Source organism: Oratosquilla oratoria, chromosome 34 (assembly GCF_046742065.1).
Source record: "Oratosquilla oratoria isolate Oo_2021 chromosome 34, ASM4674206v1, whole genome shotgun sequence".
Lineage (NCBI taxonomy): Eukaryota > Metazoa > Arthropoda > Malacostraca > Stomatopoda > Squillidae > Oratosquilla > Oratosquilla oratoria.
Genome location: NC_134810.1, coordinates 31,016,602 through 31,041,095, shown reverse-complemented (window position 1 = coordinate 31,041,095; position 24,494 = coordinate 31,016,602). Strand labels below are relative to the sequence as shown.

At 39.9% G+C, this 24,494-nt stretch overlaps 2 protein-coding genes across 2 annotated transcripts in view; one reads left to right on the top strand and one right to left on the bottom strand.

Moving 5' to 3' along the window:
* Positions 1 to 24,494, bottom strand: part of prel (preli-like) — a 358,444-nt gene that overhangs the window by 17,048 nt on the left and 316,902 nt on the right. The gene's annotated exons all lie outside the window — the stretch shown is intronic.
* The window catches only part of LOC143018165 (uncharacterized), a gene marked incomplete at its 3' end in the record, with an annotated part of 324,170 nt that overhangs the window by 14,587 nt on the left and 285,089 nt on the right, over positions 1 to 24,494 (top strand). Inside the window, 4 exon segments of the mRNA XM_076173326.1 lie at positions 8,495 to 8,630; positions 13,592 to 13,809; positions 15,495 to 15,667; positions 17,389 to 17,575. Of these exon segments, the coding sequence (XP_076029441.1) occupies positions 8,554 to 8,630; positions 13,592 to 13,809; positions 15,495 to 15,667; positions 17,389 to 17,575 (655 nt within the window).

Sequence of the window (24,494 nt, the reverse complement as noted above, 5' to 3'; positions counted from 1 at the left end):
GGATCTTTCTCGCTGTCCTTCATCCCAAATTTGTGAGCTTTCAATTGTAAATACAGACCTAAAATACCTGGTCATAACATCAGCCATTTCTACATCTTCTGTATATTCTTTATTTCCTTTGCGCAGTTTCACTCTTTCATGTTTGTCTTTTAGTTTGTCATTTACATATCTGTAAAATAGTTTAGGTTGTTCTTTGCATTTATCTATTATATCTTTTTCATAGTTTCTGTATTCCTCCCTGCGTATATTTACATATTCATTACTCGGTTTGATGTATATTTGCCATTTGGTCTTTTTTTTTTTATCAATTTTTTCCATGCTTTGTCTTCTATCTTTAGCATCACTACACTTTTTGTTATACCAACACTTTATGTAAATCCTTTTTTGTTTCTTAGGTACATATTTATCTAATCCCTCCTTGTATTTTTCTTTAAATATGTTCCATTTCTCTTCCATCTTTTTTTACTTGTTTGAAAAATTTTCCCAGTTGGCGTTTTGAATTTTTTTTCTAAGTTTTACAAAATCAGTTTTGTTGTACATGAATCTTCCTTCTCTGTGTTTCTCATTTCTTCTCACATCATTTTGTTCTTTAAGTTCAAACTCAATTAGTATGTGGTCACTCTTCCCAATTGGTGTCTTGTAATTCATTTGTCCACGATTTCAGGCTCAGATGTGAATATCAAGTCTAGTCTTGATGGCTCTTCGTTGTTTCTATATCTGGTATTTTCCCTGATCCATTGAGTCAATGTATAATCAATGGTCATATCCAGTAGAATGTTGCCCCAGAGTTCCTCTCGACCTTTTATTGTCATTTCCCAATTTATTTCCTTTGCCTTAAAGTCACCCATAATTACTATGTTTCCTTCATCTATCAGTAACTCAGATAATTCATTCATTGTGTCTTCCAGTAATTTGAAATGATTGCTATCGGACCAAGCCTGTGTTTTTGGGGGGATAAGAGGGAGGGTGGAGGGGTGTGGAGTGTATTCAGGGATGGAATGGGTGGAAATGATTTTATGCCTTTCCCTTTTTGGCTACCTCCCTTGCAAGGGGGGGAAAGCCTTGGTATATGTATGTATGTACATATACTACTATAGATTTTCTACTTTTCATAATACTATTTTCAACTTTGTGGTCATTTCCACATTATCTTTTCCTTCTGTTATCTTTATCACATTTAACCTCTTCAGTACGGTTCAAAATCTCGTGGGCAGCATTAGCTGCCAGACGTACGATGTGTCGTAATAATACTCGCATCATAAAATATAGTCACTGCTTATATCGATCGTTCTCTCTTTCACCCGTGAATTTTGATAACCATAGAAAATGTGATGAAGACAGTTTAGAGAGTATGTCATTACGCAGGGGCAACTACAATAAATCTAATCAAGACGCTGATATGGCAGCCTTGCATATCCACTTGCTCCTCATGCCGCCTACGTATGCGGCACCGTATGGAAGGGGTTAAGCCCTTTCTAGTCAATAATATGACTCCTCTCTCCTGTTTATCCATTCTATTTTTCGCCCAATGGTTGTATAGACCTTGTCCCACCATACTTGATGATATAGGACCTTTCAATTTTGTCTCCACAATTCCCACTATGTCTGGTTTCTCTATTAACAAATAGTCATTTAGTTCATTTATTCCAGAAATCATACCGTCCATGTTTGTGTATGCTTACCTAGTATCTTGTGGGAGGAGAGCTATGCTCAAAGTGACCGCTGTGGTATCTTTCCGCATCCAGTTTCTTCTTTAAAGTCATGTCACTGTTTCCTCTTTCAGTTTGTTCCAAATATCTATTACTCTATGTGGAAAGCTATTCTTTTTCAGATCTCTTCTGTAACTGTCCTCCTTAAGTTTCTTCTTGTGTCCTCTTGTAACTCTTCTGTCCCATTTTAGTAGGTCATCCCTATCAAGAATTTCTATCCCTTTCATAATTCTGTAAATGTTTATCAAATCCCCTCTTTCTCTTCTTTGTTCTAGGGTTGGTGTGTGTATTTACCTATTTGTATTTCATGGGATGAGAGCTATGTTTGTAGTGACCCGTTTTTGTATCTCTGCATGCAGTTTGCTCTTAAAATCTTGTATAGTTTTGGCACTCACTGTTTCCCCATTTAGCTTATTCCAGACATCAATCACTCTGTGTGGGAAGCTATTCTTTTTCAAATTTCTTCTGTAACTGTCCTTCTTTAACTTCTTCTCATGTTCTCTTGTTTCTCTTCTGTCCCATTTTGATAAGTCATCTCTATCAAGAACTTCCATCCCTTTCATAATTCTGTAAATAATAAACAAATCACCTCTTTCTCTTCTCTGTTCCAGTGTTGATAGATAGAACTTATCCAATCTTTGTTTATGTCAAATTTGAAAGTGTAGTGTAGGTGATTTTTGTCGCTGCTCTCTCTCTCTCTCTCTCTCTCTCTCTCTTTTTTTTTTTTTTTCTTTTTTCCATGTAGTCGAAGGCCACTTTCATTGATCTTAATAAGTTAAAAGTCCAACTAGTTTGTTGACATGTTTATAAGGTGTCAAGTCACTTGAGATAATTACTCCAAGGTCCCTTTCTGAGTCAACTTTTTTTTACTTCCTTGGTACCAATTTTATATTGACCCAATATTTTACTTGCTTTTTCCAAATTCCATTATACTGCATTTCTTAATGTTAAAGTTCACTTCACACTTCTGACTCACATTCCCATATTTTGTATAAGTCTTCTTGTAGTGATCTGCAGTCTTCTTCTGTGTTTACTCTCTTAAGTCGTTTGGCATCATCAGCAAAGAAGTTCATGTAACATTTCACTCCTTCATCCATATCATTTATATATATGGCAAACATTAATGGAGCCAATACAGAGACCTTTGGGATGCCACTTATCATATCTTCCCAGTTCAAGTTCTCGTCTCTATTTACCACTCATTTTTCTCCCACTCAAAAACCTGCAAGTCCAAGAAGGTGCAATCTGCCCAGCCATCTCTTTCTTGTATTATTTCTATTAATCTTGAATAAAAATATATTAAGTTTGTGGTACATGATTTTCCACTTCTAAAACCAAATTGTGTGTATTTACCTAGTTGTATTTTACGGGAAGGGGAGCTATACTCATGGTGTCCCATCTCCATATCTTGTTTTATCCAGACTTTAAATTCGTGTATTGTTTTTGCACACACCACATTTTCATCTAACCTGTTTGAGACGTCTATTATCCTGTGGGGAAAGCTGTTCCTATTCAGGTCTCTTCTGTAATTGCCTTTCTGTGTCCTCTTGTATCTCTATTATCCCATTTTATTAGATCCTCTCTATCAATAATTTCCATGCCTTTCATAATTCTATAAATAGTTATCAAGTCTCCTCTCTCTTCTTTGCTCCAATGTCAGTATCTCTATTATCCCATTTTATTTGATCCTCTATCAGTAATTTCTATGCCTTTCATGATTCTATAAATAGTTATCAAATTTCGTCTCTTCTTTTCTCCAATGTCTGTAGCTCAAGTTTTGCCAGCCTGTCCTCATATAATACTTCTGAGAGCTTTGGTGCCAATTTTGATATTCTTTCAAGTTTTGTTATACATTTTTTTGTACTTGGTGACCACATCGTAGCTGCGTACTCCAATCTTGGTCTTATTAAAGTGACTAGTATTTTCTTTACCATTTCTTTGTCCAGGTATGTAAATGCCATTTTGATTGTTCTTATTAAATTATGAGTTTCTCCAAAATTTTTGTTTATATGTTTCTCAGGTGACGCATTATTCATAATAATAACTTCTAGGTCCTTCTCTTTTTCCACTTTTCTAATTTCTTCCTCTCCCAATGTATATGATCTCACTATTCTTTTTCTGCTTCTTCTAAACTCCATTATACTACACTGCTTAATGTTGAATTCCATCTCCCACTTCCTACTTCATTCCCATACTTTATTGAGATCACTCTGCAGCGACTCACAATCTTCTTGGGTGTTCACTTTTTTCAACATTTTTGCATCGTCTTCGAAGAAGTTCATATAACTTTCAATTCCTTCATCTATATCATTAATATATATAACAAACATTATTGGAGCCAGTACTGTTCCTTGTGGAACTCCACTAATTACCTCATCCCAATGGGAATGTGTCTCTTATCACCACTCTCATTTTCCTTTTATGCAAGAAGTCTTCCATCCACTTAAGTAGTTTGCCCTGTATTCCTCCTGCAGTTTCTTATTTCTTTAGCAATTTCTTATGTAGCACCTTAACAAAAGCTTTTTTCAGGTCTAGAAATGCACAATCAGCCCATCCATCTCTTGTATTATATCTATTAGTCTTGAATAGAAACACATCAAGTTTGTGACACATGATCTTCCTTGTCCAAATCCAAACTGCCTCGGATTTAGTAAATTTTTTTTTTTTCCCTCCAAATGCCTTGCCTATCTAATTTTGATCATTCTTTCACAAATTTTAGCGACCGTATTTGTAAGAAAGACTGGTCTATAGTTAGTAGGGTCTTCTTTGTTTCCACCCTTATATATTGGTACTACATTTGCTCTTTTCCAGTCTTCTGGAACTTCCTTCAATAAACTGCTTACTAGACTATATTTTGTCTGTTTGTTCGTCCCTGCATTCTCAACATCTAGTTTGCCATTTCATCTGAACCATGCAATTTTCTGACATCGAGATTACTCAAGTGATTCATTATTTCATTCCTTGTTACTTCTATCTCTTTCATAGGGGGACTTTCCCCTCCCATTCGACATCTCTAAGTTGTATGTTCTCCCTCATAAACATTGATTTAAAATGCTTGTTCATAATTTCTGCCATTTCTATTTCCTGTGTATTCTATTCCTCCTAGTCGTAGTTTCACTAATTCTTGTTTGTTTTTCAGTTTGTTGTTTACAAATCTATAAAATAGTTTTGGTTGATCTTTACATATTTCTATGACATTCTTTTTGTATTTTCTCTTTTCTTCTCTGCGCACTTGCACATATTTATTTCTGTAACCTGTATATATTTTCCATTTTTGTTTTTTTTGTCTTTCCTCCATTTTATCCAAGCTTTAGCCCTTTTGTCTTTTAACTCTCTACATCTTTGGTTGTACAAACATTTTACATATCATTTTTCTTGTTTTTGTCTTGGAACATACTTTTCCACTCCTTTCCTTTTTTTTCATTTCTCTTCTACTATTGTTTTCTGCTTGTGTATCCTTTCCCAGTCTGCTTTTTTAATTTTTTTTCTCATATCAATTTTTTTTTCCATACATCATTCTTCCCTTTCTATATTGTTTGTTTTTTCTCGTGTATTTTTCTTCATTTAGTTCCAGTTCTACTAATATGTGGTCACTTTACTTATTGGTGTCTTATATTCAATCTTGTCCATTATTTCATGTTCTGATGTTATTATTAGGTCTAGTCTCGATGGTTCTTCCTCATATCTGTACCTAGTATTCTCTTGTATCCATTGTGTCATTGTATGTTCTATAATCATATCAAGTTGTACATTTCCCCATAGGTCGTCTCCACCCTTCACTGTCATCTCTTCCCAGCAGATTTCTTTACAATTAAAGTCACCTGTTATAACTATTCTTACTCCATCTTCCATTATCTTGTTTAGTGTTATCCTTTTGTCTTCTAACATATTTTTGTGTTCTTTCCCTTCCCACGAAGCCATTTTAGGAGGCACATAAATTACCACAAGCTTCCTGCTCTTCTTCCCTGTCCTCTATTTCCATCATAATCATTTCCACTCTATTCTTTCCATATGTAACATTCCTCACATTTATATTCTTATTAGTCAGGAATATAACTCCACCACCTTGTTTTACTTCTCTGTTTCTAATCCAATAATTATATACACCATGTCCTACACTGGTTGGTAATGGACCTTTCAATTTTGTCTCTACAATTCCCATTATGTTAGGTTCCTTTTCCATCAGGTAATCATTCAGTTCGTTCAAGCCTGTTATTAATCCATCTATATTTGTGAAGTACACTTAATTTTCTGTTGCCTCCATCCTGTTTTCTGTTTCCCTTCTGTTTTTCTCTCCTATGAACCATTTCCTCACTTTCATGTCCACTACTCTCCAATAGAATTTCTTTTTGTCTGACTGTTCTCTTCTCATTTTTTCCTTAGCTTCTATTCTTTTTGTATTCTCTTCCTCTCTTTCCACCTTATTCATCTCTCTTTTTATCCATACCTGTTTGTACTGATCACTCTCTGCTAGTTCTCCTGTTTTTGATAAGACATTCTCTGCTGTTGTTTGTGACCTGAATTTAACCTTAACCCCTTCCATACAGTGACACCTACGTAGGCATCATGAGGAGCAAGTGGGTGTACCACACAAGAAAAAGGTATCTTGAGACGTCTTTTTATATCTTGTCCTTATTCATCTCTCTTTTCATCCATACCTGTTTGTACTGATCACTCTCTGCTAGTTCTCCTGTTTTTGATAAGACATTCTCTGCTGTTGTTTGTGACCTGAATTTAACCTTAACCCCTTCCATACAGTGACACCTACGTAGGCGTCATGAGGAGCAAGTGGGTGTACAAGGATGCCGACGTTGGCTTCTTGATTATATTTATTGTAGTTGTATCTGCGTGGCCCACATACTCTGTAAACTGGCTTCATCATATTTTCTATGGTTATCAAAATTCACGGGTGAAAGAGAACGAGCGATAGAGCAGTGACTTTATTTTTTAAGCGTGCAATGTGGCCCGTATTGAAGGGGTTAATTGGACAGGTCTTGTCTTTACTGTATTTCCCAACATATATATTTCTTCAATTTCTTTCCCTATTTCCTGTTCACCTTTTTGAAATATTTTTAGTACCTTGTTCACTTTCTCATCTCTTACTCTTGTAGTCCTATTTGGTTTATGTTTCTCATCCATTCCTTCATCTGTTGTTTCACTATATCTCTAAATTCAGTTTTGCTCTTTTCCTGAACCTTTTTCCAATCACACACCTCTTTTGCTATGGACTCTTTATTCTCTTTTATTATTCCTTTTTAATTCCTTGTTCTCATCCTTTACTTCTTTTAACTGTCTTTAATTTTTCTATTTATTTAGGTTTTGGTTCTCCTTTAGTTCTTCAAATTTATCAACTCTTTGTTTAATCAATGCAAGTTGACTAAACCTAACCTCCCATGATTTGTTCTTTTTTGTTAGTTTTTCCTCTAGACTTGCTAATCGGGGGAGGTCATCTCCTCCCTCAGTAACTCCATGGAAATAATTATCTCCACTTTCTGTTGCACTGCTCTTATCTATATTTCTAATTTTTATGCCTTTGCTGGTTTCTTCGACTTCACCCATGTCGTCTGTGCTTCTCGTTGTTTACATTCCTGCTGACATCCAGGGCCCCGTTGTCCCTTTCCTCATTTTCTTCCATTTTCCTTAATAATCCCTCCCCTTCTCCATTTTCCTCACCTTCCCACTACACCATGAGCTTTCCCCTTTCCTTCCCTACCAATACAACACAGGTACTCCCTCGTCATTGAAATCCACAATTTTTTTTTTTTTTTTTTTTTTTTTTTTTTTTTTTAGTTCCAATCTTTGCCATCAATGTGACGATCGTGTGTGTGTGCATATATATATATATATATATATATATATATATTTACATAGGTTTACCTACTTGAATTATACAGGAAGAGAGCTGTGCTCATAGTGACCCATCTTTGTATCTTTCAGCATCTAGTTTGTTCTTAAATTCTTTTATAGTTTTTGCACGCACTGGTGTTTGTGTGTGCATACAGTAAACCCTCGTTAAACTGAATTTTGGGTAAACCAACCATACTTTTTTTTTTTTTTTTTTTTTCTCAAAAAAAGTTTGGAAGCAGAACGAACATGGCGGTGACTCTGTGCATGTGTGTGCAACTGAACACAACTCAGTGTGTGGCAATATAGCATCCCTTGTTTGGTGAGTGCAAAAGTAAAGAATATTTTAATTGGTGTACCTTCTTATTTATGTTACATTAATTAAGCAGTGTACCACAAAAGATGTACCCTAAAAAAATGCACATAAAATGAAAATAAGGTACCCATTTTAAACACGTGTTACGGAATGTTTTACCATATAAACTGACCCTCACTTGACTTATATAAGGTGCTGTTCCAATCATCTCATAAACCAAATTTTCTGACAAACCATAGGATATCTCCCCCCAATTAGTTCAGTTTATTGAGGGTTTGCTGTATATGTATATACATATGCATATATGTATAGATAGATAAAGTGTTATAAAAAAAGAAATTTTGATTCAAAATAAAATACCACACAAGAAAAAGGTATCTTGAGACATCTTTTTATATCTTGTCCTTTTAGTGAAAAGCCACTCATGCTTTTCAGTAATCTGTATATATGGTAGAATCTTACCTAATAGAATGATTGAAATGGAACACAGTCAAAAGAATTTTCATGTGCTTTCATTTGCTATCATTGACTATTGAAGCAGGTTCTGCCATTGCCAGATAGATTTTTACTCATATTCTGATGCAGAATAGAATGCTAATGATAATTTGTATTTTTATCAAAACAGGTTTCACTTGGACAGCAATGATGATGGATGAAAGTTAAGCACTGTAGCTGCGAAAAGGAATGGATACTCGCAAACGCAGAAAGGAAGGTTCCTCCCTGGCAGTGTCCCTTGAGGCACTGCAAGCTTCTCCAAAGAGGTTTGTAGTAGTGATTGTAGCATTAACATGTATTTAAGTGTAAGGTACACAGTTTAATAATCTAGTTTGATTACTGGAGATCTTTTATTACCTGCTTAAGTGAAAATAAAAAGATAAATAGATAAAATCACTTAATGGAAAATCAGTAGCTCCATAGTAGTTGGCAACAGTCCTTGGAACTTCCTACAGATCTCTCCGGGGAGAAACTTTGGGCTGTTGTTTGTTAGTGTGAGACTGTTTCCATGTCACCAGCTGAAAGTTGTAGGAAGAGATCAGCCACTGGTTGTCAGCTCTGTATGTGTGTAAAAAGTGTAAGAAATAAGCTGAAGTTGACAGAAAGGGATTTTGGGGCCAGTCTTGAGACTGAGTGTCAGCCCCTCAAGGCTGCACCTCCTGGTGGAGGTGAGGGGGGTTGACAGTTTTAAAAAATGGGCAACTTTGCTTTTTATGTAAATAATTGGTCATTTAGGAAATAATGTACTTTGATTTCTCATTTATACATGAATATGCTGAACTCTGTACTATACAATACAAGAATTTGCTTGTCCAAATAATTTTGAAAGTGTGCTGAAAATGTTATTCCCATTTCATGGAAATTTTATAAGGAAGTCTAAATAATTTAGCTTTATGATTAGAAGAGATCAAATTAGTACAATTTTAAAGATATTCTAGCTAGTTTATTGAAATTTATAAAGCACAGGTAGATTATATATTATAGGTAGAGTATATAGTATTTTTTGAGGGGAAATGGGTGCTTCTTTTGCCTTACTGCAGTTGAATATTTCAAACCTATTGTGTTATTATTTTGGGTCTAATTCTACTCACAGGTCTTTGCTTGTATATATTCTATCTGTCTATCTATATACTGAGAGCTTTCTCCTCATAAGGGAGGTAACTAAGAAAAAGAGGGTGATGAGTGAGGAAAATGGAGGAGAAATGGGGAAAGATGAAGTGAAAGCAGCTGTTAAGATGATAAGAGCAGGTAAGGCACCTGGGTTGGATGGATGCCATGCAGATTGTCTGAGGAAAGGAGGTACAGTTATGGTGGACTGGCTGGTGAGATTATTTAATGTTTGTTTAAGAGAGGGTAGAGTGGCGCTTTACAAGGGAAAGGGGGACAAGTGTGAGTCAGTAGTTTCAGAGGGATCAGCTTGTTGAGTGTAGTTGGGAAGGCTTATGAGAGGGTCTTGATTGAGAGGATTAGGAGAGGAACAGTGGTTTTAGGACAGGTAGGGGTTGTGTAGATGAGATTTTTGTGGTAAGACAGATATGTGAGAAAACTATAGGAAAAGGTAAGGATGTTTTTTGGGCTTTTATGGATCTGGAAAAGGCTTATGATAGGGTAGACAGGAAGGCACTGTGGGAGGTACTGCAGATATATGGGATAGGAGGAAAGCTGTTAAGAGCAGTCAAGAGTTTTTATGAAAGTAGTAGAGCTTGTGTTAGGATTAGAAATTCCAAACTGAAACCTGTGAAAAGTCTGGGGTAAACTTACTCACTACGGTAAATATAACAAAAGAAAAAATTAAAAGGTGTATAGACAAACTCAAAGTTAATAAAACACCAGGACCTGATGGTTGGCATCCAAGAATCTTAAAGGAAATGAAAAATGAGATTGTTGTTCCATTAGAAATTATTTTCAAGAAATCCATCATATCCGGAGATGTCCCAAGAGAATGGAAGCTAGCTAACGTTACTCCCATATTCAAAAAAGGTGACAAAAAGAAACCAAATAACTATAGGCCTATAAGTTTGACTTCAATCGTAGGAAAAATAATGGAAACTATCATCAGAGATGCTATCGAATATCATTTAGAAAGTAACCGTTTGATAAATGATAGCCAGCATGGTTTCAGACGGAAACGTTCTTGCGTGACTAACTTACTCGAATTCTACAACACAGTTATCTCGAATTATGACAAAAGAAACAATATAGATTTAATATATCTAGACTTTGCAAAAGCTTTTGATACCGTCCCACACGAAAGACTACTTACTAAATTAGCTTTGCATGGAATAAGTGGTAGCCTATTAGGTTGGACTAGTAATTGGTTGAAAGGTCGAAAACAGAGTTGTTTTAAATGGAAAAACTTCTGGATGGAAAAGTGTTGCAAGTGGAGTTCCTCAGGGTTCCGTTCTTGGGCCACTTCTATTCATAGTATATATAAATGATATAGACCATGGACTAAAATCTACTGTTTCCAAATTTGCTGATGATACAAAACTGTGCGGAGTGGCAAATGATCACTCAAACCAATTAGATATTCAAGAAGATTTAGATCAATTACAGCAATGGTCTGAAAAGTGGCTAATGAAATATAACACAAGTAAATGCAAGGTAATGCACATAGGTAAAAATAACAGTAAGTACGATTACAAGTTATTTGGAAATTCGTTAACAAAAGTGGATAGTGAAAAAGATCTCGGCGTAATTATCAGTAACGACCTCAAATCATCCAAGCAGTGTATTTCAGCCTCTGAGAAAGCAAATAAGATTCTGGGATTGATTGCGCGATCTTTTGATTTCAAAAGTCCATCACTCATTAACAAGCTATATAAATCGTTAGTACGTCCACATTTGGAATATGCTGTTTCCGTATGGTCACCGAATCTCATTAAAGACATTGACAGACTGGAAAAAGTACAACGGCGAGCCACAAAACTGATTCCAAATATCAAAAATAAATCATACGAAAATCGACTTAAGCACATGAATCTGTTTTCCCTAAAAAAGCGTAGACTCAGAGGTGACTTGATACAGGTCTTTAAGATTTTAAAGGGAATTGACAACATCAAAAGTGACAAAATTTTCACATTGAATGAGAATCAGACAAGAAACAATGGTCTCAAACTGTCCGGAAATAGAAATTTGGAAGTAGGTAGAAACAACTTTGCCAACCGTGTAGTTAATGAATGGAATAAACTTCCTGCACAGGTAGTGCAATGTAGTTCAGTTCAAAGCTTTAAGAATCATTTAGATAAATACCTAAGTAAGATGCTGTAATGATTATAATTTATGTTATATTATTTGTTTTTGTTTTGTTATAATTTGTCTGTCTGATTTCCATTTATTATTAGTTATATGTCAATTTATTATCATTTACTATTTACCTGTTTGTTTGTTATTCAACTATACCTATGCATTTATTTATGTATTTTATTTGTTATTTACATTATTATAGTTTTTATTTATTATTAATATGATTTTTTTTTTTTTTTTTTTTTTTTCTTCATCCGACCTAGATATGGATCAAAATGTCTCCTGTCGGCATGCTCTGCCTTTGTAATCCTTTGTAATCCTTTGATATAAGCGGTGACTATATTTTATGGTGCGAGTATTATTACGACACGTACGGCTGGCAGCGGCTGCTGCCCGCGAGATTTAAGGCCCGTACTGAAGAGGTTAAGGGTGAGCGACTGGAAGTGGATAGTTTCAGATACTTGGGTGCGAATGTAGCAGGAATGGGAGGAGTGGGGGTGGAGGCAGAATGTAGATTGAGAGAAGTGAGTAAATGCCTTAATGGATTAAAAAGTGTAATGAGGAATAGACATCTGGGAATGGATGCTAAGAGGAGGTTATATGAAGGAGTGATTGTGCCAACAGCACTATATGGGGCAGAAACATGGAACTTAAGAGAGGAAGAGAGAAGGAGTTTGAATGTGTTTAAGATGAGGTGTCTGAGAAGTATGATAGGGGTTACTAGGCTAGAGTGAGAAATGAGGTGAGGAGGAGAACAGGGGTGGAAAGGGAGCTGGGAGATAGGGTTGATGAAAGAGTATTAGGATCGTTTGGACACACAAAAAGAATGAGTGAAGAAAGATTAGTAAAAGAGGTGTGGAAGTAGTGAATATGTGGGGGCATCCTAGGATGAGATGGATGGATGGGGTGAAAGGGGCATTACAAAAGAGAGGAATGTCTGTAAAGGAAGGACGGGAGAGGACAGAAGGTAGGGGTGAATGGAGAAGGGTAGTGTATGGATGATGCTGTGATGCATGAGGGGGAGTGGGTGGGGGATGGTGGGTGAGGAAGTATGTATGAGTAAAAAATTGACGCAGCCCAAAGGGATTTCGCCTCGTCTTATCCTTTTCTGCATGAGGGGACAGAGAGGGGGGTTGCCAAATTTATGAAGCGGCCTTGCTGTGGATGTGCTGTGTCTTGCAACACTGCTTCTGACCCAGGGACAGGATGCAGGGATGACCCGTCATCCAGGAGGTGCCAAGATGAGATGGGAGGGAGGGGAGTGGAGTGGGTGGGAGTGGTTTCTATGCCTTTTTCTTTTTGGCTACCAACCCGTGTAGGGAGGAAGGAGCCTTTGGTATATGTATGTAACTAATTCAGAGACATGTACCTATTCCCACCCATTTCACTCATCTCCACCACCTTTCCCACCCCTCCCATCTTAGCTCCTCATGGATGACAGATCATCCCTGTATCTGCCAACTGCCCTGGGTCAAATGTAATTCAGCAAGAAACAGTACATCCGCATCAAGGCCATTTCACTTAATCAGCAACCCCACCCCCGTCTGTCCTCTCATACAGACAGGATATTGGCTGCATGTTATTGTGAGGTTAAAATCTGCTCAGTAACATACAGCTGATACTTTAGGGTTTGTATGGGCCGCCCTTACAGACCATAGCCACACATCATTGTGTGTTAGAGGAAATCTTGTACCACTTCTCAAAAATTATTTCCATTTTTGCTGAATCCTGTTTGGAGAAAGAATACTGCCTCCGAGTGTTCTTGCTTTAGTCATAAAAGGCGACTAAAATGGGGCAAAGGATAGGACTAGGCTTCCTACTCTCTGTAGCCCTGAAAAGGGACATTTCTGTGAGAAGTCAAGGCATAAGAGGGTCTGGGACAAGTTGTCCAACCAGAACCGTAAGGTTTGTATATATTAATAGTGAAAATTATTTTGAACTCATCATTTGTATATTTCTAACTTTTTTTTTCTGTTTGCAGGGCAAGAGTTCATGCCCAGCGTAAATTTGCTCAGGGCTCACAGTCAAGTAGTCCGGCTCCTACGCCGGTGAAGGAAACACGAGATTTAAGGGATAGAGGATCCACGTTAGAACCTCGTACTCGCATTAACGGCCATGGCCCATCCCCACCCACAGAGCTTGTTGATGTTCCTGTTCGTCCTAAGACAGAAGACTTCCTCACATTCCTCTGCTTTCGAGGTGCTGTATTGTAAATGTGCTGTGCACTATGAATACCATATTTTTTTTATGTAAACTACTTGAATGAATGATAATTGAAAAAGTTTTTCATGTGGATTTGAAATCCAAGTTAATGCAATAAATACCATTGAGACTTAAGTGATATCTCTTGGGATGAGTCACACAACAACTATGTCTGATTGGAGGTAAATACTCATGGAGGGATCTCTTCTTCATTTTTCTTCTATGTTTTTATACCAAAGGTCCTTTCCTCTGCCAACCCCTATGACTCCATCTCTTCATTTTTCTTTAACACCATAGGAATCTCCCCGTCTTCTCCTTTTATGCATGGGGGGACGGAGAGGGGGGGTCGCCGATTTAATGAAGCGGCCTTGCTGTGGATGTGCTGTGTCTTGCGACACTGCTTCTGACCCAGGGCAGTGAACAAGGTGCAGGGATGACCCATCATCCAGGAGGTGCTAAGATAAGAGGGAGGGTGGAGGGATGTGGAGTGTATTCAGGGATGGAATGGGTGGGAATGATTTTATGCCTTTTCCTTTTTGGCTACCTCCCTTGTAAGGGTGAAAAAGCCTTGGTATATGTATGTATGTAGGAATCCCTAGGGATAGAGTCAGTAAGGAAACCACTCATATATTCCCTGCATTGTAAGAAACATACTAGAAGGGATAGGTGGTAAAGACTAGTAGCTTTACCTTTCAGAAGGTACAATAATATGAGAAAGACATGGGGACGGGTAAAGTGGTTTAACATTTTGGGAGACTGGCTAGTGACCAAAGTGTCCACAGTCTTAAGAATTGACATTGTGAATGTGTCTGGACATTACAATTTAAGAAGAAAGAAATAGTGTGAATGATAATGTTAGATGTTGCAAAATGAGAAGGAGAGTGAAAGTGGAAAGGGAGCTGGCAGATAGGGCTAATGAAAGCTTATTGGGATAGTTTTGACACATGGAAATAATGAATGAAGAAAGATTAGCCGAGGAGGTGTGGAAAGCATAGAGGTGGATGGAATGAACTTGAGGGGATGACCAGGGATTAGGTGGACGGATGGATTAAAAGGTGTTTTGAGCAAGAGGAATGTCTGTTGAGAAAGGAAGGGAGAAGGCAAGAGGGGGTGAGTGGGGGGTGGTTGTGTATGGATGATATTTTGACACAGTTTGAAGGAGTTTTCTCCCCATCTTCCATATGAGGGGACAGGGAGGGGGTGAGTTGCTGTGTAAGTTAAGCTGCCCTGCTATGGATGTGCTGTGTCTTGCAGCAATGCTTCTGACCTGGGCAGTGGGCAGGAGACAGGGATGACCTTTCATTCATGAGGAGCTAAGATAAGAGGGAAACAAGGGTAGTTGGTGCGTGCTCTGACTGACCTGGGCAGTGGGCAGGAGACAGGGAAGACCTTTCAATGAGGAGCTAAGATAAAAGGGAAACAAGGGTAGTGGGTGCATGCCTTGACTGACTACCTTCCTTATAAGGGGGAAGAGTCTTATGGTATATTGATAGCATGCTTCAGCCACCTTGTAAGGAGGAACAGTCTTTTTGGTGTATATATATATATATATATATATATATATATATATATATATATATATATATATATATATATATATATATATATATATGTGTGTGTGTGTGTGTGTGTAGATGCCTATAGTATTGATGCTGTTTTTCATTATCATTTATGTATTGCAGGCACAACAATGCTTCCACCAGAACTTGAACACTTTAACACCCCACAAAGCCTGGAACCAGCTGTGGTAAATAATGGTGAGAGCCAGAGTCCAGGAAAAGATGACAAGTGTAAACAGGTTACGAGACGAAGAGATGGGCTGGGGCTGGAGAAGAAGGACAAGGAGCTTTCCAAAGTGAGAATTTTTATTAATTATTTTGTATTCTAATTTTCATGCACCCCAATCAATTAACTTTTACAAAACAAGTTTACTAGGCATTTGAAATTGCAGGCCAGCATGTTCAGCACACACATTATCTGCTCTGCTTATGTGAAATGGGGTAGGAAATACAGTTGAGGTTCATAGAGATAGAGAGAGAGAGATCTTAGGCCTCCATGTCTCTAGATTGAGGTGAGGAGATTAATGAGTTTTGAGGACAGGGTGATGATTCTTTATGATGTCTACATTGTAGGACTATCACTTGCAGATATCTATTATTGGGTCAGCCAAAAAACTGATGCCAAATAATTGACAAAATTGCCTATTCAGGTGATTATTGATTATTGTTAATTAAGTGGGGGTGGGGTTGGAGGTAGAATGTAGATTGAGAGAAGCAAGTAAGTGCCTTGGGGGATTAAAAAGTGTAATGAGAAATAGACATTTGGGAATGGATGCTAAGAAGAGGTTGTATGAAGGAGTGATTGTGCCAACAGCACTGTACAGTGCAGAAACATGGAACATGAGGGAGGAAGAGAAGAGTGTGAAAGTGTTTGAGATGAGGTACCTGATAAGTACGATAGGGGTTACTAGGATGGATAGAGTGAGAAATGAAGAGGTGAGGAGGAGAATGTGGTTGGAAAGGAAGTTGGGAGATAGGGTTGATGAAAGAGCATTGGGATGGTTTAGACACATGGAAAGAATGAATGAAGAAAGACTAGTGAAAGAGGTGTGGAAGACAGAGGTGGAACGAGTGAACATGAAGGGGCAACCTAGGATGAGATGGATGGATGGAGTAAAAGGGGCATTGGGAAAGAGGGGAATGTCTGTTGAGGAAGGACAGGAGAGGACAGAAGATAGGGGTGAATGGAGAATGGTTGTGTATGGATGATGCTGTGATGCATAAGGGGTAGTGGGTGGGTGATGGGGGATGAGGAATTATGTACGAGAAGTAAATTGATGCAGCCAGAAGGGATTTCTCGCTGTCTTCTCCTTTTCTGCATGAGGAGATGGAGGGGGGGGGGCTCACCGATTTAATGAAGCTGCCTTGCTATCGATGTGCTGTGTCTTGTGACACTGCTTCTGACCCAGGATAGTGGACAAGAAGCAGGGATGATCTGTCATCCAGGAGGTGCCAAGATAAGAGGGAGGGAAGATGGTGGAGGGGAGTGGAGTATGTTAGGGATGAAATGGGTGGGAGTGGTTTCTATGCCTTTATTTTTTTGGCTACCTTCCTTGTAAGGGGAAAAGGCATTTGGTATATGTATGTGTAATTGCTGCAGCAGAACCATCAGTCTCCCTTTCACTCTCACATGTTTTACACCTCATGTAGACTACACTCAAGGATTTAATTACTAGGGTTTTCATTGGAATCTTTTCGTCAGGCTCTTTTTTTGCCTTGTCTTTTTGAAGGAGAAACTTCCTCAATTCCATTTAGATGCTTTTTACAACATGTATGGGATATAATGACATCATTCAACCCTTGCATTTCAGTCTCAAAGCATAAGAAAATGAAAATGTGGATATTGAGGAGTGGTAAAAGATAGATTTAAGGGATGACAACAGAAAGCAGGGATAATGAAAGTAAAAAGCAGCTTAATATTCCTATATGAGGAATATACGTAGATGAATGCTGTATGATTCTGGGCCATAGAGGTGAGAAAGAATATGATAGTAACATTAATTTACTTCTTTTATAGGAACTTGTCAAGAAGAATTTGGACCAAAGTACAGAACCAGAAATGCAGTCTATTAGAGTGACCCGCAGCACTCAACACATTCTTCCTTCCCTCCAGCTGCAACCAGCATCACATCGTCTCACCAAGCAACTCCTTGTTAAAAGGGCATTGCTTATTAAATCTAAGGCCAAGAATCTGAAGATCTCAGGTATAATATGATAAAATTCTTTTTTAGAAAGCTGTGTTCTCATCATCTGACCAATTTAAGGTTATTTTCTAATATAAAGGTTTGCCTTTTTCTTTGTGGCTACCCCCCATGTAGGGGGAAAAAGCCTTTGGTATATGTATGTATGTATGTATAAAGGTTTGGCCTTTCAATTTTATTATTGGATGGTTCTTGGAGTCATGTTTGTTTGCAGTAAGTGGTGTTGACAATGATATCTAATAATAGGCCTTTATACTTTTTTCTTTCTTTTTTATATATACCAAAAAACTTTTTTTTCCCTTAAAAGGGAGGTAGCCAAAAAATAAAGGCATAAAAACCACTCCCACCTATTCCATCCCTAATATACTCCACTCCCCTCCACCCTATTCCCTCCCTCTTATCTTGGACCTTCTTGATGATGGGTCATCCCTTCATTTTGTCCACTGCCCTGGGTCAGAAGCAGTGCTGCAAGACACAACACATCCACAGGAAGGCCCTTCATTAAATCAGTGACCCCCCCCCCCTCTCCATCCCCTCATGCAGAAAAGGAGAAGACGTGGAGAAATCCCTTCTGGCTGTGTCAATTTTTTTCTCACATACTCCCTCATCCCCCATCCACTCACTCCACCTCATGCATCACATCATCATCCATACACAACCATTCTCCATTCACCCCTTTCTTCTGTCCTCTCCTGTCCTTCCTCAACAAACATTTTCCTCTTTCCCAATGCCTTTTACCCTATCCATCCATCCATCCTATGTTGCTCCCTCATGTTCACTCGTTCCACCTCTGCCTTCCACACCTCTTTTACTAGTCTTTCTTCACTCATTGTTTCCATATATCCAAAACATCCTAATAGTCTTTCATCAACCCTATCTCCCAACCCTTCCCACCCCCGTTCTCCTCCTCACCTCCTCATTTCTCACTCTATCCATCCGTGTAACCCCTATCATACTTCTCAGGCACCTCATCTCACATTCAAATTCCTTCTCTCTACCTCTCTTATGATCCATGTTTCTGCATCGTACAGTGCTGTCAGCACAATCATTTCTTCATACAGTCTCCTCTTAGCATCCATTCCCAAATGTCTGTTTCTCATTATACTTTTTAATCCCCCAAGGCACCACTTACTTGCTTCTCTCAATCTACATTCCACCTCCACTCCCTTTCCTGCCAAATTTGCACCCAAGTACCTAAAACTATCCACTTTCTTCAGTCTCTTTCCTTTAATACTCTCTTCCAGTCTGCTGCCACTTTCTCCCCATGTACATCCCATCACCCTACATTTACCCACATTTATCTTAATCTTCCTTCTTTCATACACCTTCCCAAACTCTGTCACTAACTTCCTCAATCCCTTCTCTGATCCTGCCACAAGCGCAGTGTTGCCAGCAATTAACAACTGGCTTATCTCGCACTTTTCTCCATTTTCTTTAACTATCTCCAATCCCTGACCCACTACCCTTGCACTTATCTCTTGCACCACCCCATCCATGTATAAATTGAACAGCCAGGGTGACAACACATCCCTGATGAAGTCCCACCTTTACCTCAAACCACTCACTCTCCCCACTTCCAATCCCAACCCACGCTCCACTGCTCTTGTAAAAACGCTTGACTGCTCTTAATAGCTTTACTCCTATCCCATATATTTGCAATACCTCCCACAGTGCATTCCTGTCCACCTTGTCATAAGCCTTTTCCATACATACATACATATACCAAGGCTTTTTCCCCCTTACAAGGGGGGTAGCCAAAAAGAAAAAGGCATAAAATCATTCCCACCCATTCCATCCCTGAATACACTCCACACCCCTCCACCCTCCCTCCCATCTTAGCACCTCCTGAATGACGGGTCATCCCTGCACCTTGTCCACTGCCCTGGGTCAGAAGCAGTGTCGCAAGACACAGCACATCCACAGCAAGGCCGCTTCATTAAATCGGCAACCCCCCCTCTCCGTCCCCCCATTGTATAAAATGAGAGGACGGGGAGAAATCCCTTCGGGCTGCGTCAAATTTTGCTCACACATACTACCTCACCCCCCATCCACCCGCCCATTCCGCCTCATGCTATCACAACATCATCCATATACAACCATTCTCCATTCACCCCTGTCTTCTGTCCTCTCCCGTCCTTCCTCAACAGACATTTCCCTCTTCCCCAAAGCCCCCTTCACCCCATCCATCCACCTCATCCTAGGACGCCCCCTCATGTTCACTCCCTCCACATCTGCCTTCCACACCTCTTTTACTAGTCTTTCTTCACTCATTCTTTCCATGTGTCCAAACCATCCTAATATTCTTTCATCAACCCTATCTCCCAGCTCCCTTTCCACCCCCGTTCTCCTCACCTCCTCATTTCTCACTCTATCTAGCCTAGTAACCCCCACCATACTTCTCAGACACCTCATCTCAAACACATTCAAACTCCTTCTCTCTTCTTCTCTTATGTTCCACGTTTCTGCCCCATACAGTGCTGTTGGCACAATCACTCCTTCATACAGTCTCCTCTTCGCATCCATTCCCAAATGTCTATTCCTCATTACACTCTTTAATCCACCAAGGCATTTACTCGCTTCTCTCAATCTACATTCTACCTCCACTTTCACTCCACCTTTCCCTGCCACATTTGCACCCAAGTATCTAAAACTATCTACTTATTCCAGTCGCTCTCCCTTAATACTCACTTCCAGTCTACTGCCACTTTCACCCCTTGTACATCTCATCACCTTACATTTACCCACATTTATCTTTAGCTTTCTTCTATCACATACTCTCCCAAACTCTGCCACCAACTTCCTCAATCCCTCCTCCGATCCTGCCACAAGCGCAGTGTCGTCCGCAAACAACAACTGGCTCACCTCCCACTTTTCTCCATTTTCTTTAACCATCTCCAATCCCTGACCCACTACCCTTGCATTTACCTCTCGCACCACCCCATCCATGTATAAGTTGAACAGCCAGGGTAACATAACGCATCCTTGACCAAGTCCCACCTTTACCTCGAACCACTCACTCTCTCCATTTCCAATCCTGACACAAGCTCTTTTCCAAATCCATAAAAACCCAAAAAACAAATCTTACCTTTTCTTATATCTTTCTCACATGTCTGTCTTACCACAAAAATCTGATCTACACAACCCCTACCTGTCCTAAACCAACACTGTTCCTCACCAATTACTCCCTCTGTTCCTCTCCTAATCCTCTCTGTCAAGACCCTCCCATAAGCCTTCCCTACACTTAACAGGCTGATTCCTTTGAAACTACTTCACTCACACTTGTCCCCTTTTCCCTTGTAAATTGGAAATATACAGGCACTCCTCCTGTCCTCTGGTACGCTACCATCTCATAAACAAACATTAAATAACCTCACCAGCCAGTCCACCATCACTCTACCTCCTTTTTTCAGACATTCTGCATGACATCCATCCAACCCAGGTGCCTTACCTGCTCTCATCATCTTAACAACTGCCTTCACTTTATCTTTCCTTATTTCTCCTCCATTTTCCTCACTCATCATGGTCATTTTCTTAGCGCTTCCCACTGCAACTATCTTTCCCTCCCTATCCTCCTTCACATTTAGCAACTCCCTAAAATACTCTGCCCATCTTCCTCTTACTGCCATCTCTTCTATAATCCTCTCTCCATCTGCACCTTTTACCTTTTCTTCTCTACTTGATTCACTTCCTCTTCCTCTCTTAATTTCTTTACAAAACCTCTTTTTATTACTCTCAAAATCCTCTGTCATACTCGCACCCCATTTCACATTTTTCTCCTCTTTGCCTCCTTTATCTTATGTTTTACTTTGCTTTTCTTTGTACCTCTCATAGGATCACCTCATCCTATTTTGTAACCAATCTGTGAAAGCTCACTTCATCTCTTCTACAACCTTCTTTGCTTCATCATCCCACCATTCACTGCCCTTCCTTCCATTTCCTTCTGTAGTCCCTGCCCCTCACACCACCCCCACACATCTTATGTCTCCCTCTTTGAACCATCCCAATTCCTCCTCCACTTCTAGTTCTACTCTATCCTTCACTTCCACTCCTCTCTCAGGTTCTTGTAGTCCTCCTTTTCTTTCTCATTTAAACAGTTTACTCTAAGTATCTCCCTACCCTTTGTCCTTTTCCTCTTTATCCACCTATCCTCCACTCTCAACTTACCTTCCTTCAAAAAATGATCTGATATTCCCCCACTCTCTTCCCTTATACTCCTGGTTACCACTATATAGTCCATTAATGCTCTATCTACCACCCATTCGTCCACCACCCTCTCCCATGTGTACTTATGCTTGACTGTCTTCCTAAACACTGTATTTGCTATCATTAACTCTAGACACATCACCATCAACTCTCCTCTCCGATTTTTTCCTGGAACTCCACACGTCTCAACCACTCCATCTATTGGTTCATGTCCTACCCTACCATTAAGATTTCCCAATACCACTACATTGACATTTCTTCCTAATCCCTCTATGCACTCATTTAAATCTATCCAAAAAACCTCCCTTCTACACTTTTCTCACGACCAGTCCCATATGCACTTACAAAAACCCACATCTCCCTTTCCAGTTTCACCTTCATCCACATTAACCTTGAAGAAACCTCCTTCCACGCTGCTACACATTTACCTATTTCTTCATTTATTAGTATAACCACCCCTTCTCTCCCTCATCCTCACTGCACTCCTGAGAACCTCCCAAACTCACACTCACCCCTCCCTCTCAACTTAATTTCACTCGGTGCAACACATTCATCTTTCTTCTCACAAACATACTGCCTGTCTCTTCCCATTTACTCTCATCTGGACCACATCCATGCAGATTAAAAGACCCAAACCTGAGGGTACTGGTTGTAAGACTCCTAGACCCTCTTATGCCTTTACTTTTTTAGGAATGTCCCCTGTGGGGCTACAGGGAGAAGGATGCCTAGTCCTAATCCCTGTCCTGTTTTTGTCGCCTCTTACGACTCAAGTGGACTTGGTGGCAGTATTCTTTCCCCCCACTGCAGGGGGGGGGGGGAAGACAGACTAGAATATTGCTACATACATATACCAAGGCTTTTTCCCCCTTACCAGGGAGGTAGCCAAAAAGGACAATGCATAAAATCATTCCCACCCATTCCATCCCCGAAAACACTCCACACCCCTCCACCCTCCCTCCCATCTTAGCACCTCCTATATGACGGGTCATCCCTGCACCTTGTCCACTGCCCTGGGTCAGAAGCATTGTCGCAGGACACAGCACATCCACAGCAAGGCCGCTTCATTAAATCGGCGACCCCCCCTCTCTGTCCCCCCATATAAAGGAGAGGACGGGGAGAAATCCCTTCGGGCTGCGTCAAAATTTTGCTCACACACACTACCTCATGCCTCATGCCTCACAACATTTTCCATATACAACCATTCTCCATTCACCCCTGTCTTCTGTCCTCTCCCGTCCTTCCTCAACAGACATTTCCCTCTTCCCCAAAGCCCCCTTCACCCCATCCATCCATCTCATCCTAGGACATCCCCTCATGTTCACTCCCTCCACATCTGCCTTCCATACCTCCTTTACTAGTCTTTCTTCACTCATTCTTTCCATGTGTCCAAACCATCCTAATACTCTTTCATCACCCCTATCTCCCAGCTCCTTTTCCACCCCTGTTCTCCTCCTCAACTCCTCATTTCTCACTCTATCCAGCCTAGTAACCCCCATCATACTTCTCAGACACCTCATCTCAAACACATTCAAACTCCTTCTCTCTTCCTCTCTTATGTTCCATGTTTCTGCTCCATACAGTGCTGTTGGCACAATCACTCCTTCATACAGTCTCCTCTTCGCATCCATTCCCAAATTTCTATTCCTCATTACACTTTTTAAACCACCAAGGCATTTACTCGCTTCTCTCAATCTACATTCTACCTCCACCTTCACTCCACCTTTTCCTGCCACATTTGCACCCAAATATCTAAAACTATCCACTTCCTCCAGTTGCTCTCCCTTAATGCTCACTTCCAGATTACTACCACTTTCACCCCTTGTACATCTCATCACCTTACATTTACCCACATTTATCTTCAGCTTTCTTCTATCACACACTCTCCCGAACTCTGTCACCAACTTCTTCAATCCCTCCTCCGATCCTGCCACAAGCGCAATGTTGTCAGCAATCAACAACTGGCTCACCTCCCACTTTTCTCCATTTTCTTTAACCATCTCCAATCCCTGACCCACTACCCTTGCATTCACCTCTCGCACCACCCCATCCATGTATAAGTTGAACAGCCAGGGTGACATAACGCATCCCTGACGAAGTCCCACCTTTACCTCAAACCACTCACTCTCTCCATTTCTAATCCTGACACAAGCTCTACTACTCTCATTAAAACTCTTGACAGCTGCGAGAAGCTTTCCTCCTATCCCGTATATCCGCATAACCTCCCACAGTGCCTTTCTGTCTACCCTGTCCTAAGCCTTTTCCAGATCCATAAAGGCCCAGAAAACATCCTTCCCCTTTCCTATAGCTTTCTCACATATCTGTCTTACCACAAAAATCTGATCTACACAACCTCTTCCCATCCTAAACCCACACTGTTCCTCACCAATTACTCCCTCTGTTCCTCTCCTAATCCTCTCAATCAAGATCCTCCCATAAGCCTTCCCAACTACACTTAACAAGCTAATCCCTCTGAAACTACTACATTCACACTTGTCCCCCTTTCCCTTGTAAAGTGGAACCATACAAGCACTCCTCCAGTCCTCTGGCACTCTACCTTCTCTCCAGCAAACATTAAATAACCTCACCAGCCAGTCCACCATCACTATACCTCCTTTTTTAAGACATTCTGCATGGCATCCATCCATACCAGGTGCCTTACCTGCTTTCATCATCTTAACTGCTGCCTTCACCTCATCCTTCCTTATTTCTCCTCCATTTT